This window comes from Diadema setosum, chromosome 20 (assembly GCF_964275005.1).
Source record: "Diadema setosum chromosome 20, eeDiaSeto1, whole genome shotgun sequence".
Classification (NCBI taxonomy): Eukaryota; Metazoa; Echinodermata; class Echinoidea; order Diadematoida; family Diadematidae; genus Diadema; species Diadema setosum.
Genome location: NC_092704.1, coordinates 11,973,070 through 11,993,630, shown reverse-complemented (window position 1 = coordinate 11,993,630; position 20,561 = coordinate 11,973,070). Strand labels below are relative to the sequence as shown.

Sequence of the window (20,561 nt, the reverse complement as noted above, 5' to 3'; positions counted from 1 at the left end):
TGCCTACAATTTGATTACTTTACAAAACGGTCTAGTTAATTGACACCGAATATGTAAAAGAAAAAGAAAAAAGATGAAGGTAAGACAGTGGCATAATGTTAGCTGAGAATAGCGATATAAACGTGTATACCGCCGTGCCGTTCAGCCATTAGGTGCACTGTCCCGCCCCTGCGCGAAGGCCTGCGGTTAGTATCATGCAGCAGCAATGACGGCCAAACGGTGGGTCATAACGGCCGATGCGTCTTCAGCTGCGACGAAGGTTACTCGCTTGTTGGCCCCAACACCGTGATCTGCTCCTCGCAAAGCGAATTCAACAGGAACATGCCCACCTGCGAAAGTAAGTCGTGTTGAATTTCTCCAACGCTTTTACTCCTATTCATTAGTCTTCTACTTTCCACTTATACCTGTTGTCCTCTCCTTTTTTTTATTTCTTTTTAAAAGTCATGGTTAATGATGAATAACTGCCCATAGCCACAAATAGCTGGGCAGGATTTAAAAAACATGTTAACAAAACAATGTCAACGACAACAACAGTTATCCTTTACGCTTTCCTTGATAAGTACCATGTCTTACATACCCAGGGCGTTGTTGAGTTCCTTTCAGAGTTAGCATTGCTCTTCGATCCACACTGAGAGTCGACTGTCACTGCCCTCCACTCGGCATTAAAATAAAGCCAGCTTTTATAATTGTACTCTACGTGTAAAGTGATAAACGCACTCATTTTGGGATTCGAGCTTAGGATCTGCAGTTCGAAAGTAAATGGCCTTAACCCTATGCCACGTTTGTCCTTGGCAAATCTATCTCTCTACCCATCTTCGGGCAGGGATCCAGCTGCCAGAAAACATCTGTTCCATCGTCAAGGGTCGTCACTACAAGCGACTGGGAGCCGAAGACTACGACTACTTCCCCGGCCAGTGCTCCTTCTACTTGGCAACGATCGAGCTTACCAGCACCGGTTCGGAGGCAGTGGAGTTCATCATCAACACGGTTTCCGGGGAAAATAATGATGACGTCTCCATCACGTACATGTAAGCGCACAGAGGATGCCAGGACTGCCGAAGCAGGACGCTCAAAACACGATTAACTTTTTGTTTGTTTGTTTGTTTGTTCGTTTGTTTCTTTGTTCGTTCGTTGTTGTTTTTTTAGGTTTTTTTTTAGAGGAACAATCAACATTCTAAAAACTTAGTCAACTTTTTGTTTGTTTGTTTGTTTGTTTAAGTCGGTGTTTTTGTTTTTCTACAGAGAAAAAAAAATCAACATTCTATAAATTTACTTTTACATTGAACCGATTTGAAGGCAAATCTACCTCTTATATACATACATTATGAATTCAGTAGTGCAGAAGTATTTGTAGTACGTATTAGCAAAGTTTTAGGAATAATCAGTTATGAGTTTATAATGTTTGATGAAGTCGATGTTCTCTCATCACTGGATGAGAAGACTAGAAATTCTTGATTGTGAAGGATACAAATAAGATAAAAAAGCGTTAAAAAAATCATAGAATTCATAACGAAAAGTACACGTTTCTGGGACTTGTTACTGACACTATAAATGGTAATTTTATTCTCAGGTACTTCATAGAAGAGTTAATGTGATCTGTTTTTTTTTAATGGTAGAAAACTGAAAATATCTTAAATTCTCTATATAAGAGCAAACCAATAAACAAATAAAGTGAATTCCACATGAGATTAAGAACCTTGTGAGGATGATTACATTGTCCAACCTCATCCCCTTTCCCGTTTTTTTTTTTGTTTCCTTAGTGAAATCAGGTAAAACAATGATATTTTGTAATTTTCTCATTTCATGCCTTTTCCTTCAGTGCATTAGAATCAGCCGAGGTCAAGGCCCGTGTCACCTTGACCCCCAACGGCGTCTTCCATGGCAACCGAACAGCGACGCTTCCACTGAGAAACACCCAGTTCAGCGTGGTCGAGAGAGGGTCCTATTACATTCTGCGAGACATCCATGGTAACCCATGTTTTCATTAATGCAGTTGATAGTGGAGCCGCCTATGCTAACAGCAAGAATTTAGAGACAGTACAATAACATGATTGACATATGGTGCAATAATGACAACGCACTTTGTGATATTTAAATTGGACATTGTGTTGGGATCCGTCGAACAATTTGATTAACTCATAAAAGTTGACATGATCCGTTTCGATACAATCATAATTATGTTCGATTTATTTCAAGGAAATTTCAATAAAGATTATTACAAAACAAATGCCCGTGTGTGTGTATGTGTGTGTGTGTGCGATTTGCGTTGATTTGTGCGTCCTTGAGTATGTTTCGATAAGCTTGGTGCAAGTTTATGCGCTCGTTTCTTGGCATGAATTTCTATAAGTCGATGGTAACCATGGTTTAATACAGAAAATGTCATTTTCTCTCCACATCTCTTAGACCTGCGTGTGGAGTATGCATCAGGAGAAAGAATATACCTGTACATCCCGGACCAGTTTGTCAATGAGGTAAGCATTATATACCATACGTTTAGCCACAGACTAACAACTTTATAAATGCACAGATTACGATTATCACAGATAATTATGGTTTTCATTATTTTACTAGATATATTCGTGACTTCGTGCTTCCCGCGGCAGTTACCACCCATTGAAAATCAATCTCGAGATCAACTCATTGGCCCGAATTCGCGAGGGTTGTACAACTGAAACCATGGTTAAGCATGGACAAAGACCGTTTTTTTTTTTTTTTAATGGGGAGCCAAGTATCGCATGGCCTATTTCGTTACGAAATCAGGCATTTCGTCGACGAAATAACTGATTTCGTATCGAAATAGGCCATGCAACACTTGGCGCCACATTAAAAAACAAACAAACTACGGTCTTTGTCCATTGTACCACCTTCGCGAATTCGGGCCATCGTGTGGCACGTTTGCTCACCCGACTCAGTTGACGGCTAGCAAACTACGCAAAAACTCGCACATGCCATCGATAAATCGCTGTATGCCACGCTAAATTGAAATTCAAAGCACTGTCATAAAAATTTACTTCAAAGCAAAGCTTACAGTTTTACAAACAATTTTGCCCGACTGGGTTTCTAGGGTAAAAGATTCAATATAAAGTGCAATTTCATGTGAGCGACAGTTTTCAGTGAAGGTAGAATGAAGGATAGCTGCACATGCACTATCGATTATAATATCAGGTTTCATCTCTTTTATGTTTTAATCACAGATTTTTTATGTTACTGCCTAATGTCTTGAAATGTGTGTTTCGGGAAATGTGTGTATCAAGGTATATAAACGGGGTACTTTTCATTGCTTTTGTGTTTTAATTACCGACGTGTAAGTGCAAATTGAGCAACAACGCATATGCAGTATATAGGAAATGGTTCTTGGTATTTTGGTAGCAATAGTGCACATCAATGTATAATGATAAACAGGTGATGGGGCTTGTTTTCTTTTTTTTTTGTTTTTTTTTTTTTTTTGTTTTCTCTATGATTGGGCACATCTATTGATACTTCAAGTCAGTGCCCCCGGGTTGGAATCTGTTTAGGCCGCACAAGACTTACACTGCATGAGTTACTGACCTGTGTGTTTAACTACGTCTATTATTTTCTGGTCGAGAAAGTATGCAGGAATGAAGAGCACTTTGCTAAGAGTGTATTGTTCCTTAGAAAGAGTAAAATCAACGACAACCAGTGCACACAGAACGGGTTTATTTGATGGGATTAATTGTTATGTTAATTAGAAATGCTCGACGCCGGTGTTTTGACTTGGAGTGTCACAGAGCTTTAGAAGAGGAAATGTGCATTTATGAATATGCAGATTCTTTCGTTTTGCAATGTTCTGGAAGGAGCCAGAGGTTTGGGGGCGAGAGCTCTATTTCATGTTAGGGTCGGAGTAGTATTGAATATCTCAAGTGTTATACCAGAGGAAATGAAGTTTAGGTTATGTAGGCACACAGGATTCACGGGTATGAGCACTCGATAAGCCAAGGGATATCAGTATGACATTTTGTAATGCATGCATACTCCACATGTGCAGATAAGTTTGGGTTCTGTTTGGTTCAGGTTGTGAACAGATGCAAGATATATAAACAGGGAAGGTTTCATCTCTTTTATGTTTTAATCACCGATTATTCATGTTACTGCCGAAGGTTTTGAAATGTGTGTTTCGGGAAATGTGTGTATTAAGGTATACAAACAGGGTACTTTTCATGTCGTTTGTGCTTTAATTACTGAATTTTTATGATATTGTCTATGGACTTGAATCAAATGTGTGTATCGGGAAATAACTCAGGAGCAATGTGTCTAGGGAGGAAAGCTGGTTAAATACATTCCAACACGGATCAATGGTTTGGATGGAGGCCATTGGTCAATGTTGAGGTAAAAAGCGCTGGGTTATATTTTGGCGGGCAAGGAAGACTTATGTTTGGGGAGCCCGGCTTGCGTAAGGAATTGTTGTATTGAACAACCCATGTCTCCTATGAAGTTTGATATGTACGCATTGTATGATGGGTATCGGTATGACAGTTGTAATGAACGCAAGTTTCTTATCTGTTTTATGCAGTGACAATAGGCACGGTATACAAATAGATGGAAGATTAATTCGGTCTCTGATTAATTATTGATTTTCTAAGTTAATGCCCCCAGTTGTGGAATGTCCTTTCGTGTATTTCGAGTTTCATCATGTCCGGGCGTGTCGTTCTATGTGTGAGTCCGGTTATTATAGTTTGTGTGTTTATGCTATTACGTTATAAATACAACGTTTTGTGCTGGATTTAGGGGCGTAGGGAGATAGCATGGAGGAAAATGTAGGTGGTAATAATAAGCACACCTTTGTGCAAGGGAGGCGTGGTTTTATGGACTTGGATTTTTTTTTTTTTCATTTGTGCGTGTGTATAAGGTTTAGGTTTAGTGTATACGACACACGGGTAGTGGGGACATTATGCACATCGGTGAGTAGGGTGATGATTAGTTTTGGATTGCGGTTATTGTTTTTAAGCTGTAGGGATAATGCTGGCATGACATGAAGGGCATTATAAATAAGTTTTGAGAGGAATTTTTTTTTTTCTTTTCTTTCTTTTTTTTTCTTGTTGGTAAGAATTTAAAATATGAATGGAGGGTTTTTTTTTTTTTTTAACGTAATGTAGTGCGGGGGAGGAGGAGAGGCTGCTGGAGGGTACTGAGCTTCATTGGTGTCAGTACGTGGATTGTAGGGTTATATTTCTTTTTATTGGGGATCCAGGTGGGAATTGGTTAGATAGGGTAGGTTTTGCTGGGTAGGTATAAGGGTTAGGGACGAGTGCGGTTTTTTTTTTTTTCTTCTTCGTTTGTGGGGTTTTTATCACTCTTCGGTTACCAGGGGGCATTTCGTGGTGGATGGTGAAATGCACATCAAATTTTTGTTACGGATTGCTGTCGTGGTCACTCCCGTCAGTAATCTGAGATTCACTTCTTTGTGTGTATATGGCGCATAATAGAGAGGGGAAAAGTAGTTATGTTTCTTTAAATGTAAAGGGATTAAGAGAAAAGGGTAAAAGGCAGAGAATTTTTGCTTGGTGTAAGGAGAAAGGGGCAGATTTTGTATTTTTACAAGAAACATATAGTACAAGAGATGTAGAAGATAAATGGACATCGGAATGGAACGGTCAATGTGTTTATAGTCATGGAACCTCCCATAGTAAAGGAGTTTTGATTTTGGTTAATTCGTTAGTAAAATTGGAAATGAAAAAGGTGGTAAGTGATGTAGAAGGTAGATATATATTGATGTATTGTAATTTGAAAGGGTTAAGATTGATTTTATGTAATGTGTATTTTCCTGTTAGGGGAAAAGAAAAAGAGCAAATACAAATGATAAAGAAGTTAGAGGGACAATTGAGGGAAATGAATAGAGAGGGGGTATCTGTTATAATGGGAGGGGATTTTAATATGATCCGTAATGAAGAGTGTGATTATGTTGGTAGAAATAAGTCAATTTGTCAGAGTAGGTTTAATTTGGAAATTGATAATTTTATGGAAGTATGGAATTTAGTAGATATTTGGAGGAAGAGAAATCCAACAAAAAAGCAATTTACATATAGACAGAAAGTACCATTTATGCAAAGTCGATTGGATTATTGGTTAATTTCAGAAGATTTAGTAGACTTTGTGGTTAAATGTGAAATTATGTCTTCAATTGCTCCGGACCATTCCGCAATAGGGTTAGGGTTTTTGGATATCCGGGAAAATCAAATAAGAAATAGAAGTTCTTATTGGAAATTTAATAACAGTTTATGTAATGATATGGTTTATGTTCAGCAAATGAAGGAAGAAATTTTGAAATTAAAGAGAGATTTACAGGAAGAGATTCAGGATAAAAGAGTACTTTGGGATTTTTTGAAATGGAAAATTCGTCAATTTACACAAACGTACTCTAAGAAAATGTCTAAAAATAGAAAGGAAAGTAGAGAAAAATTGGAAAGAGAGGTAGCAGAGTTGGAGGATAGTTTGATATCTCAGCCAAATCAAGAAGTATGTAAGAGACTTGAAGAAAAAAAAAGGGAATTACAGGTTAGTTATGATTATGATAAGGAAGGAGTTAAGATTCGCTCCCGCGCCTCTTGGTATGAAGGAGGAGAAAGAGATGTGAGATATTTTACGCAATTAATGGAGTCAAATAGAAGAAAAACTAATATACAAAAATTGATTAATGAAAAGGGTGATATTATTTATGATGAAACTGGTATAATTAATGAAATTAAGGATTTTTATAGTAGATTGTATGCTAAATCAGATGTAGTTTTGAATTTAGATAATGTGTTTTTTTCTGAGGACTTGCCCAGGTTATCTGAGGAGTCCAAAGATTATTGTGAAGGGTTAATAGTAGAAAGGGAGTGTATACAGGTGTTGGAAAAAATGAAACTGAATAAATCACCAGGGAATGATGGGTTAACGGTTGAATTTTATAGAATATTTTGGCCGGTTATCGGACAATTAGTAGTAGAAGCTTTAAATGAAGCGTATCATAATGGGGAACTATCGGCTTCCCAAAGACAAGCAATGATTATTTTAATTGCAAAAGAAGGTAAAGATGTTTTGCAGATTAAGAATTATAGACCTATTTCTTTATTAAATGTGGATTATAAAATTCTTTCTAAAGTTTTAACAATGAGAATTACAGAGGTTTTAGAGGAAATTATAATGGAAGATCAATTGGGGTTTTTGAAAGGTAGATATATAGGGGAAGCAATACGTATTATTGATGACATGATTTTCCATACTTCCCACTTTAATTTACCAGGTTATTTGGTTGCAATTGATTTCGAAAAAGCCTTTGATTCCGTTGCTCACAGTTTTTTACAACAGGCCTTGTTGTATTTTGGTTTTGGACCTGTATTCCGAAAATGGATTTCTACTCTTTATAATAATGCTCTTAGCTGTGTTTTTAACGGGGGTAAATCGACAGGGTATTTTAAGATAGAAAAGGGGGTTCGACAAGGGGATCCACTGTCACCCTATCTGTTTATTTTATGTATAGAAGTGTTAGCGCATTCGATAAGAAAAGACAAGGAGATTTCAGGGTTATGTTTTGGAGGGAATGAAGTTAGACAAGTGCTTTATGCGGATGATATTACATTTTTGGTACAAGATTTTGAGTCAATCAAGAGGATTGAATTTATTTTTGATTGTTTTCAACGGGTCTCTGGACTTAAACTTAATAAAGATAAGATAAAAGTGTTGGAATTGGGAAGTAGTAAAGATAGTGCTTATGATTTTTCTTTTGGACAAAAAGTGACGGAGTTAAAGATTTTAGGGGTATATTTTACTTTGGATCCAGAGGTGAAAGAAAAATTGAATTATAAAGAAATACTTAGTAAAATAAAGAAATTATTAATATGGTGGAAGCAACGAGATTTGACATTAGTTGGTAAAATTCAGTTATTGAAGACTTTTATTTATTCTAAATTGATATATGTGGGGTCTCTAACTCCTTTGCCAGAATGGGTATATAAAGAACTGGATTTGGTTGTTTGGGAATTTATTTGGCAAGGGAAACCAAAAATTAAAAAAACTGTGTTGGTATTAGATTATGAACGCGGGGGAGTAAAATATATGCATTTTTCATCATTAATAGACGCTCAAAGAGTAATGTGGGTTAAAAGGTTATTTTATGGTAAACAAGAAATGAAATGGAAACAATATTTTCAGTTTGTTACTAAACATATTGGAGGTAAATTTATATTTTGTTGTAACTATTTCATTTATCTTTTGAATTTGTCTATACCGGAATTTTACAGGGATCTGTTGAAAACATGGGTGAAAACAAGGGATTTCAGGGGTAATTATAATCAAATAAGGAAGGAAGTTTTGTTTAATAATAAAATGATTCGCATTGAGGGAAAATGCAGTTTTGATGAAAAATTGTTTTTGAAAAAATGTTTTAGATTGGAACATATAATGGATAGGAATGGTAAATTATTTTCGGTTGAATATTTTAAAAATAAAGGATTTAATTATTTGAATATTTTGACTATTCAAAAGATATATGAGGCGCTTCCAGTTGGTTGGAAAAGGAATACAGAGAACACAGAGATAGAGAAGAATACAAATGTAGATGAAATGACTTTTATAAGAAACGGGAAGGAAATTCCTCTGGAAAAGATTACCTCTAAAGACATTTATGTTGAATTAGTGAAGAAAGTAAGTGATGATTCTTCGGTGATAGAAAAAATGAGAAATTTATATTTTTGTGATTTTTCTAATAGAGATATAAAATGTATTTTTAGTAGGATAAGAAGTAGCACTTTGAGTTCTGCTTTGAGGGATTTCCAATATAGATTATTGCATGGAATAGTGTACACAAATCATCAATTATTTCAGTTTAAGATCGTAAATGATAATTTATGTTCTTTTTGTCATAGTGAGGAAGAGACGTATAAACATATATTTTATACCTGTGATTTTGCTAGGAAAGTTTGGGGAAAATGTAGTACTTTCTTTGAATATGTTGATTTGCAACAGTTGAGTTGGGAAGAGATCTTTTTTGGTATAGAGCTACCAGATAAAGGAAAAGCTCAGTTAGTTAACCATGTTATAATTTTGGTGAAGAAATTGCTTTTTTTAGGAAGGAAAAATAAGACACCCCCAACGGAATATTTCATTAAAAGGTCTATAGAGCAGGATAGGTTAGAAGAAGAAAAATTAGCAGTTATACGTAATACGTTGTCAATACATTTACAAAAGTGGGAAAACTGGAAAAAGAATTGAGAATTTGCTATACGTTTATTTAACAGAGTATGGTCTGCCGCACATCCACCAGGAAATGCCTTTTCCACGCACTCGTATTAAGTGTTATAATGTAAGTCAGGACACACAGGTTTCAGTTGCTTTTGAGGTTTTGTTGTGATGGGGGTTCTGGAAGGGGGAGGGGGGATGGGGTGGGGTAGTAAGGGGGAGAATGGACGGGGGTATTGAGTAGGGGGGTGGCGAGGGGGTTGTTTTTGTTTTGTTTTTTAACAAAAAAACTTCAATCAATGGATATTGATATTTTAGGTTGGATTGTATGAAAGCTGAAAAGAAATATTTTTGGGGTAAGTGATTCAATTAATAGAATTTATTATGTAATGAAAGAAAAAAAAATTGTTAAGAGATTGAGGAATTAGTAATGTAAAACCAAAAAAGAAGAGATGTTTATATGGATTGTATATATTGATTGTGAAAAAAATGTACCAGAGTGTATCAAAACATGTTCAACCGATGTAAAGTTTTGGTATCAGTGTTGCATCCAATGTTGAAAAGGACTATAAAATTGGTCCGGAGATTTTTGTATCAATTTATTTGTATATTATGTTTCCATTGATGAAGAATAAAATATTCTTTAAAACACAAAAAAAAAAAAAGATAGGTAGAAGAAATTGTAAAATTGCGACAAAAAACTACTCCAACACCTGTATCAAATGATTCTTCCTAGGCATATTATTCTCATAGACTTGCAGACAGGCAGTTCAGTTGCAGAGACTATTCAACTGAACAAGTTGTCACCTCACTGAGAGATTGTATCTAGTCTTATCATAAATGACCAATTGTTCTCAGGTCTACGGACTATGTGCCACGGATGCACTGCTGACTGGGGGAAACGAAATTTCATTCATCTCGAGAGGCAACGCCCTGCGACTCCAGGGCGAGAGCTGCCCGGCCGTGAGCGAAGCGTTGCCCGCCATTCCAGACAGCCCCGAGTGTAGGGTCCGTTTTCAGGACGCCAGCTTCACCCGTTGCGGGCTGAACGTCACCTGTTTCGAGAATCTGTGCGCGAACGAGGTCGGTGCGTCCAAGTCGAGAGAAGGGTCAGTGAGCAACGCGCAAGAGAGCATCTGTCTCGCCATGGCGGAACACTTCCGAATGTGCGCTCTGCTGAATCCACCTACTGTCATCAGCTGGAGGGAGCGTTATGGCTGTGGTGAGTTCGCAGCCAGAGCTTGACGTTCTATGCCTATATTTTCCATTCTACGAGATTCCACGCGTTCAAACCAATGCTGACAGTGTATTTCGTGACATCTTTTTCATTTTTTTTTGTTTTTGTTTGCAATAGTTACAAGCGGTCAAACACAGGAGAACTATAATTGCATGAAATCTCCAGTACTGCAAATGAGGTGTTGAACAGAATTTTCATTGAGCTTTGGGTTGGTTCGCCACTTAGTTAAGAATTGTAATTGACACCATATTACATCTACATGTACGAAAAAAAAAAATACAACCCAGTTATGTAAGACAGTGATACCCCTTTCGCTCTGTTGTCCTTTCATATGAAATAAAATTTCATTTCACCAATCTTTCTCTCTTACTAGATTTCTCTTTTTCTGTCGTTGCCTTGTTCTTTCAGAATTGACATGTCCGAGCAACAAGGAGTATAATGAGAGGGGGACTGTGTGTCCAAGGACATGCGAGCAGAGCTTCCTGGGTGAATCGTGCCAGACGGATGAGGTCATAGACGGGTGCCACTGCCCTGCCGGTACTTACTCCTTAATGAACTTATTAGAAAATCACATTCAAATTCTTCAGATTCATGAAATTCTTCCGTCGAGATGTTTTCATTGCAACTAATTGACAAATTGCCCTACATCGACGTAAATAAGCACTGCACTGATCAGAGTTTTAGTAGTAGCCATGATAAAAAAAAAAAAAGAATCATGGGCCTACATACTCGAGCAGGATTCGAACCTACAACCTCCTGATCTCCGGACAGGCGTCATCTCCACCAGAACCCCGAGCTTCCTCCCGACAGCAAGTGTTGGTTCTAATCCTTATAGCATGCAGCGGGTACTGCGTAATTATTCAAATTCATGAAAATCTTCCGTCGAGATGTTTTCATTGCATCTGATTGACAAATTGCCCAACATCGACGTTTACGTCGATGTAGGACAATTTTAATCAGTTGCAATAAAAGTTTTGTCTATGCTTAGAGAGATGGTATAGTTTTGGATGAGATGGAGCTAATGGTACGTTCCCACTGCCGATCAGATCAACTCGATCAATCCCGATCAAGCTTTTTTGGCCTGGTCGGGCTCGCTCGGCATTGGTATTCGGGGTCGATCTACCTTGATCGGCATCGCTCCTGCTTCCTTCTACCCCGTTCCCACTGCCAATCAGATCAACTCGATCAAGCGAGATCAATCCCGATGACCTATTTTTACCAGAGCAATCCCGACCAAATGCTCGACCGTCCTTCAACACGATCCCTCCCCGACCGCTATTCGATCTTGTACGATCCACACCCGACCATTCTCGACATCTCCAGAATCTCTCCTCGACAACCACATAGATCTCTACTCGAACATCCCGATCTACACGCAATCAATACACGATCGCTACACGGTCAATACTAGATTTCTACTAGACTTCTTAGACCAGCTCGACGTAAAACGATCTGTGTAAGATCTTGCATCGAACGGGTCGGCAGGTTCGTACAGTGATCGAGTGAAAGAAGAATTGGTTACAGTTATTCGTTTGGTTATATAAGACAATTCAGTATTATACTTGAATACGGCATGGCCCAAAAGAGTGCTATAAAACTGACTATTAATTGCAAAAGCATGAATGAAGGAACGAAGTGATTATCTTTGGTATAGGTTTTCCCGGCCAATTTTGCACTTTTGTCAGTCCATTTGATGAAAGGTTCATTCAATTTAGCGAAATCCTCGTCACTGCACATTCTCTCATTCAAAATTGCAAGTTGCTCGTTCAATTAGCATTCCGATCCATGAGATTTGCATATGTGCCTTTCGAATTCGTAAAACGGGCATTCAAATTGGCACGTCGTGCTCTTCAGTCATTCAAAATCGCCAGCACTGGCGAAAGGGGTACTTCAGTCATTTAATTTCGCGTATGGGCAGTCAAATTCCTAACATGTTCATTCAAATTAATTTCATGTTTTTCTTTTTTGAAAAGTTGATAACATTTAAACGCGTATTTGTATGTGACTTATTGTTTCATCCACGCACTGTTAAGCAGTAAAAGTATCGTATTTTTGACCATTACTCCAGTCTGCTGTTCTGTAATGCCCCTTTTCTTTCATACATGCCATTTTAGGCCTACATGTACCAACACTATTATATAGTTTAACTCCATCTTCTTCCAGTCATGACGGCACAAGTTAGATAGTTTTATAGCACTCTTTTGGGCCATGCCGTATTCAAGTATAATACTGAATTGTCTTATATAACCAAACGAATAACTGTAACCAATTCTTCTTTCACTCGATCACTGTACGAACCTGCCGACCCGTTCGATGCAAGATCTTACACAGATCGTTTTACGTCGAGCTGGTCTAAGAAGTCTAGTAGAAATCTAGTATTGACCGTGTAGCGATCGTGTATTGATTGTGTGTAGATCGGGATGTTCGAGTAGAGATCTATGTGGTTGTCGAGGAGAGATTCTGGAGATGTCGAGAATGGTCGGGTGTGGATCGTACAAGATCGAATAGCGGTCGGGGAGGGATCGTGTTGAAGGACGATCGAGCATTTGGTCGGGATTGCTCTGGTAAAAATAGGTCATCGGGATTAATCTCGCTTGATCGAGTTGATCTGATTGGCAGTGGGAACGGGGTATAAGCGGGGTTCCCACTATCGTACGATCTATTACGAACGTCACGATTGGACATTCGTAACTGATCGTGGAAGATTCGTTGAACTCGTCTGAAATTTCACGTTTGGATACGAGGTTGTGCGAGTCAATACGTGTTGCTTTGCTTGGATGCGATACAATGGTCACGATTGGTCTATTTCAGCAATACGATCTGTCACGATCTGGTCTCCCGTTCAAATACGATCCGATAGGATTGTCCCGATTGAGTCCATGATTGGTTCCGATCTACCACTATCATTACGATCGGGATAACCGCTTTGGTGCGTGCAGCTACGTTGCGATACGTTCCATTACGAATACCGTGAATCAATGCGGGCTGTTGAGATAAGATACGATATCTTTCACCATCGGGATCAAAAGCGACGCCCGTTTAAAGGGGATGGCTAGTATCTGATCATGCAGGGGCATGCAGGGGATAACTGTTCCAATCCTTGTTGGACTCATTTAAGAGTACATTATATATCTATTGTTGCGTGAAAATTATTTGTTTCAGAATGGTCTCATATTCAAGTAATGTGCAGTTTAACGTTAACGATCGCCCCGTACGTCACTTTACAGGCATGCTAACCTAGAAACATTAAACTGCACATTACTTGAATATGAGACCGTTCTGAAGCAAATAATTTTCACACAACAATAGATATATAAATTACTCTTAAATGAGTCCAACAAGGATTGGAACAATCCCCCTGCATGCCCACTGATTCCCACTGATCAGTTACTAGCCATCCTCTTTAAGGTGCGATTGCACCCGAATGGGAATATTATAGTCCGGCCGACGATGGATTTCATTCTTTCCTCAACTTCTGCAGAGTGATTAGGCCTACTATCCACAACCATTGATGATGGCAAGAGTTGACAGGTTGAGGATGATGAGAATGTGACCTTTCGCGGTATTGCAAATGACGATTACGTTATCATCAGATAGAAAGCATCACCTATGCCAGCCACAACCTCAGATAGTCCCTCCTCTAATTTAACCTAAAGAAATTAAAAAATTATTGAATAGAAACGTGCTCACACTCCCCCCACCCCCCCCAAAAAAAAACAAACAAAAAAAAAACCGAATACACAAGATCAGATCATTGCCCCCATCTTCCCCAGAAAAAAAAAAAAAATCAAGACAAATGTTTTCACCTTCCTTTGAAATACATGAAGAAAATATAATGAAAGTGAAGATAAAACAGAGGATGGGATCTTTTTGAATGCTAACATGTCTTATATACTCAATATAAGAAAGTTGGGCGAACTGATAGCATTGCTTGTGTGTTTGATTTAATATTTGCATAGTATGTATCATAATTATTATGCATTCTTATTTCAAAATGTCGTTATCTCATGGGGTACTGAAAGTTTGGTTGGTTTGGCTTGATTTATTGTTTAAAAAAACCGACATACACACACAACAGAAAGGTAACTCCCCTAAAATACACGTGTAATGTCATTTTTTTATCAACAAGAAAAAGTCATTATTTCGCAGGGGATATTGCTACACTTATTGACTAACTTCTATGTGAAAAATAATGACAGTGATCTATAGTCATGCACGAGTGACCTTACATCCACGACAATGGTCAATTTTCAAAAGTCACAAAAGTTACTTTGTGGGGTATGTGAAACATTCTGCTTCTGATGGATGTTTCAGTGGTGTTATTTTATATTTCATTGTGCCCCCCCCCCCCCCCATTATTCAACCTCGCGGAATACAAAATATATACGATTTGCGAGTAAAATAAGGGCAAATGTGCAAAATAAGCAGGAGGAAAGTGAAAAGTCGATCCCGATCAACACGATTAAGAAGAACGATTAGATAAGATTTGCTGCGTTTTTGTACGATCCAAGACAATCTGATGCGGTGATCATGATAAAAAATTAATCGTGTTAATCGTAGAAAATTTTTGAACCGTCCAAAAATTGTCTACGATTAAGGCGATTGCCACGATTGACCTCAAGTCGATCTGATACAACCTAATACAATCTGATAAGATCACCACGATTGCTTCACAATTAAGACCACGATTTGAATCGTGGCGCCAATCGTGATAGTGGGAACCCCGCTTAGATTATTAGCACAGTAACGGGAAACATTCTCAGTCCCATAATCTTCTCCCTATACGGGCTCTCTCTTTCTTTTCTTTTGGATGTAGCGAGTGAGTGAAAACGATTTTCCTTCCCCATTCTCTCTTTGTCAGCCATCTTATCTTTGTATGCTACACCTATACATTAAAAGATGCCTTTTCAATACGTGAATAGAATGTTGGTATTTCATCTATCCTTTTTCTATTCTGTCTTTTCCTCTCTGTCATTTTTGTTTTTTTATCAGATACATACTGGAACGCCCAGAATGACTCCTGCGTTTCACGGGCAAATTGCTTCTGCGTACATCAAGGGACGTCGTATGCGAATGGAGAAGAAATCATCATAGACTGCAGTTTGTGGTGGGCACACGTTTATGTACAATTCGAAAGATTGCAAGATATTGCTTCCCTTTGCTTCCCTTATTGGCAGCGCAAATGTCTCAATATTGCACTGGTTTTACTTTGAGACAGATGCTAAACATTTCATGTGTAACCAGCCGGTACATCAGCACGTCCATTTTTTTTTTTTTCAAATACAGGTCAGATCAAATCGGCGGATGCTACGAATACTATGTACTATGATATATATATTATATATATATATATATATATATATATATATATATATATATATATATATATATATACACATACATGTTTATTCAACGTGATTCGCAAGAAGTGGATTAGCAAGACGCACATCCTTATACAGTATGTCGATGCAAAATCTATCAACCTAGCTTGTTTGTTTATTGTCTTGCGTGGGGTGGATTTGCTCAGTGCACGCATTATTTTCTATGATAGCTTTGGTTGTTGATACTCCTTAGCACGTGTACTGGCGCAACATGGGACTGCGTGAGAAAGTCGAATTTCTGTGGGGCTTTGTGCAGCGCGACGGGAAGTCATCTCAATATCTTCAGAACATTCGACGGATTGATTTACAGCATCAACCAGGTAGGATGAGACGAGATGAGTTGGGAAGCGGGTCCCCCTCCATCTGAGATGATGATAATGATAATGTTGATGTTTTCCATGACTGCGGCAGTACAGTGCACTTCCGTTAAAACGAACACGGTTATAACGAAATTCTGGTTACAACGAAGTAAACATTCAGGCTCAAACATTATTATATTGATTATTTTTGTTCGGTTATAACGGGAGTAGACTGTATGTTAATGACTAAATCCTAGAACTGCAATTCTGAACTTAGTCGCGATCCCTAGCTTCTATAATCAAAATTTGCATGCTTACTTTATTGTACGTTTGAAATTTCAAGTACGTTCATCTCACCAATGCGTCTGAATGTTTAGGTATGTCAACCTGACAAACCAACAGTGAACTAATAACCGATCCATGTTGGTAGGCCCCGTATAGAAAGAATTTGCTGATCGCCTTTCTCTTCATTGATTATTTCATAGTCCTTGTCAGGTTTTCAGGTTTATCTTCCTCATTGTTCTGTATTTCTTTGTAAAGTAATCACTTTATCTTTACTGCACTTAAAACTTCGACTTAGTGATCAAACTTTTAATCTGTCTCGCACAAGTGGATTAACATTATCGTGATACATGTGGGTACTTTAACCTTTCTTGAATTTCTCTCGAGGCCTGTGAGCACCTGCTGGTTGAACCTCGCGACGATACGGACTACAGAGGACTCACCTTCAACCTTCGTCTGGGGTACAACTGCTACCTCGCAAACACTGCCTGCGACCCGTACGTGAAACTTTCCGTGATAACGTTCGACAACACCACCGAAACTCTGCTGTAAGTATATAACAGATGGTAGATCGGGGCGACAACAGACTCAGGTGAAAAAAGTCCATGTTCACGTTTCCTCCAAAAATCACCAAAAATTACATGTGAAAGATTCACCATTGCTATCATGTCACCAAATTATCCAATGTAAATTCTACACGGCTGTAAGTGCCGAAGTGGATGTTTTTTTTTTTCTTTTCATGCTCTTTCACATCTTTACGGAAACACCTATCTTTCTTTGAGACATAATACAGTTTGCACGTGGCTGCATTCAGTTCAATTCAATTCGATTCAATTCAATTCAATTCAATTCAATTCAATTTAATTTAATTTGATTTAATTTAATTCAATTCAATTCAATTAAATTCGATTCGATTCGATTCGATTCGATTCAATTCAATTCAATTCAATTCAATTAAATTTAATTTAATTTAATTCAATTTAATTTAATTTAATTTAATTTAATTTAATTCAATTCAATTCAATTCAATTCAATTCAATTCAATTCAATTCAATTCAATTTAATTTAATTTAATTCGATTCAATACGATTTTTCCATCCAACAAAGAGTGAAACAATATACAAAACATGCATTAAACGATTATTGTTAGATCAATTTTAAAAGAACAAATACATAACGCAGTGTACAGTATGTGATAAAGCATGACATGTACATGTACATTTGCTTAAAGCATAATAACGAAAAACACCTATGCATGCTATAAGGGTTAATTGGAAAGTAAGTTTGGAAAAAAAGGTAGTTCACTAAAAAGCAAAGCTTGTAAAACATATAGATCACTCTATTCAAACGATCCATCTCCCCCTGGCCAGATTCAAACCGGACCGAACCGTTCGTCGCGACCACTTCTTCGTTGACCTGCCCCTCATCCTACCCTACGGCGTGGAGGTGAGGAACATGGCGGGAAACTTCCTTCTCGTCACCGCTGACGTCGGATTGAGCGTGAAATGGGACTGGGCCTCCAGGCTGGAGATCAGCGCTTCGGAGTCCATGAAGGGCCAGGTACTTTCATATCAAACAACGCGAATACGATCCATATGCAAAAACAAACAAACAAACAAACAAACGGCTAATATGCAACAAAAATATATCAAACTGACAACAAGAGCATAAAATATTTTAATGGCTGAAAAGAAATTTGCCTTTCAAACAGGATGTCTGACGATAATTTTGTAGTGATAAAGCTAGGTCACTCCGGTAGACATACGCGATCGTAGTTCATACAGTGATCTTTATCGAAACTTTTTCTTTGGGGTGGGGTGGGCGTGTGCTAATTTTGAGCATAAGACACTGGGCCACATCCCTGGTACTCCTTCGTCCTCCCCCCCCCCCCTTTAAAGGGAAGGTAAACCCAAAGAGCAATGTGGATTGAGTGAATGCAGCAACATTAGTAGAACACATCAGTGAAAGTTTGAGAAAAATCGGACAATCGATGCAAAAGTTATGAATTTTTAAAGTTTTGGTGTTGGAACCGCTGGATGAGGACACTACTAGAGGATATGACGTATGAGTCGACAACAATACAAAGAAAATATAAAGGATATTCAACAAAAATTCACTTTTCTAGAATTATGAAAGAGCAGTGGACCAACCGCTTTCAGAAAGCAGGGGGAATAATTGCTACCCTTAACATATGTCAATATCAAGTTGATGAAATTTGTAATTTTCATGAAAAATGGATTTTTGTAGTATTTTCTTTATATTTTCTTGATCATTATTGTAGTCCACTCATACGTCATAACCTCTAGTAGTCTCCTCATCCAGCGGTTCCAACACCAAAACTTTAAAAATTCATAACTTTTGCATCGATTGTCCGATTTTCTTCAAACTTTCACTGATGTGTTCTACTAATGTTGCTGCTTTCACTCAATCCACATTGTTCTTGGGGTTTATCTTCCCTTTAATTTGTTCGTTCACTTTCCCTTTACCACTGTCTACAGATTTGGGGGTTGTGTGGCATCTATAATGGCGCCATCAACGATGACATGACCATGTCTACAAGCTGCTCGACCAACGATATCGGGGAATTCGTCAACAGTTGGCTTTCCCATCCCTGCTTGGGGAACCCAGTGTTACCGGCATACCCGTCGGGTCTTGGCCTTTGCCACGTGGACGTCCAATATAATGCACGGGCGACTGCGAGATGCTCGGAGATGGCAAGCGCGGAGTTCCACCCCTGTCACGGAGCCGTTGATCGCGCCATCTACATCCAAGACTGTATGACACTGGCCTGCGAGAGTGGAGCAATCCTGACTGACATGCTCGAAAGGAACACCTGCCCCTCATTCCTGGCTTACATCAGTGAGTGTGCCCGTGCGGGCGTGACTATCACGTGGTCGGGATACAGCGCATGTGGTAAGTTGTGGGTATCCTGTTTATGCGATTATCAAGAGGTTTTTTTTTTTATTATTATTATGGGTTCAACCTATCCTTTGGCTTTTATCAAGTTTTTATTTCGAAAATGCTAGAAAATTGAAGAGCCGCAAGGAAGTTCGCAGCAGTGCATTATTGGGAACGAAATGGTGAAAAAGAAATCACTGCAAGCATATTGTGACGCCTGCTTCAGTCACACACACACACACACACACACACACACAAACAAACACACGCACACACACAGTGCTCCTCGCAGTTCTGGTGAGTTCCGCGAAAGCGCCTTTTGCCCTGTCATGCTATATCTGATGGTGCTGAGGCGAGTTTTGAGAAATCACCTACTGTATACTCTGGATATGAAGCTTCTGTAAGAAATAGCTTCATTATAGTAATATCGAAAGGACGTGTGACAAGTATCAATATAGGTTGCCTCAAATTTGCTTCCTTTTAGTACTCCAACAAAGAAAATTTACCTGAAAAAAAAAAACAAAAACGGTTAATCATCCTAGAGAACAAAAAAAAAAAGTTTGATTGTACCTGCTTTAAATTGGTGAAAGTAGGCCTAAACGTGTTCAGATTTCTTTATAAACGTAACTCTTCCCACCTACAGGAATTGAGGAGTGTCCAAGTGCCAGGGAATTCCTTCGTTGCCCGCACATGGTCCCGTTGTCTTGCAGTCATCAGAGCCGCACCTCTCCCTTCAGCCAGAACATCTGCCACGAGGGCTGCTTCTGCGCCAATAACACGGTAAGAATACCAGTTATTATTATTATCATCATCATTATATCGTCTATTTAGAGGTGTAAAATAACCTGTCACCCCCCCCCCCCCCCGTAATTAAAATATCATTTTTCCCGACATTCCTGAGTCACGCAGCTGTGAGGAAAAGATGTTGTCTCGAAGGGACACCCACGTTTGCGCCCCAAAACACTTACAGCTGTAAATACCCTCTCCCAACCAGATCTATTCGGACACCACTGGTGAGTGCGTGGCACCAAGTGACTGCCCCTGCATCGACGAAAAAGGCAACGTGCACAAGCCTGGCGCTTTTATCGAAAAACCCTGCGAGTTTTGGTAAGTTTGAGACATCAGTGTAGATCGAATGCTATCCATCATGTGTGTTTGCGTGTGTGTGTGTGTGTGTGCGTGTGTGTGTAAGTGTGTGTGTGTGTGTGTAAGTGTGTTTGTGTGTACCTGCCATGATAGAATCTGATGAAGTGCACCTCCTTCCAGTACTCTATAACTTTTTTCCCC

General features: G+C 38.6%; 1 protein-coding gene across 1 annotated transcript in view; it reads left to right on the top strand.

Annotated features, from left to right (window-relative positions):
* The window catches only part of LOC140243419 (von Willebrand factor-like), a 35,771-nt gene extending 15,367 nt beyond the window's left edge, over positions 1 to 20,404 (top strand). Inside the window, exons 3-15 of the mRNA XM_072323098.1 lie at positions 146 to 337; positions 824 to 1,028; positions 1,820 to 1,968; positions 2,404 to 2,471; positions 10,036 to 10,399; positions 10,823 to 10,951; positions 15,407 to 15,521; positions 15,989 to 16,115; positions 16,764 to 16,924; positions 17,747 to 17,936; positions 18,875 to 19,289; positions 19,918 to 20,054; positions 20,269 to 20,404. Of these exons, the coding sequence (XP_072179199.1) occupies positions 322 to 337; positions 824 to 1,028; positions 1,820 to 1,968; positions 2,404 to 2,471; positions 10,036 to 10,399; positions 10,823 to 10,951; positions 15,407 to 15,521; positions 15,989 to 16,115; positions 16,764 to 16,924; positions 17,747 to 17,936; positions 18,875 to 19,289; positions 19,918 to 20,054; positions 20,269 to 20,385 (2,193 nt within the window). The 5' untranslated portion in view covers positions 146 to 321 and the 3' untranslated portion in view covers positions 20,386 to 20,404. The remainder of the gene's footprint in view (positions 1 to 145; positions 338 to 823; positions 1,029 to 1,819; positions 1,969 to 2,403; positions 2,472 to 10,035; positions 10,400 to 10,822; positions 10,952 to 15,406; positions 15,522 to 15,988; positions 16,116 to 16,763; positions 16,925 to 17,746; positions 17,937 to 18,874; positions 19,290 to 19,917; positions 20,055 to 20,268) is intronic.
* Positions 20,405 to 20,561: the final 157 nt, after the last annotated feature.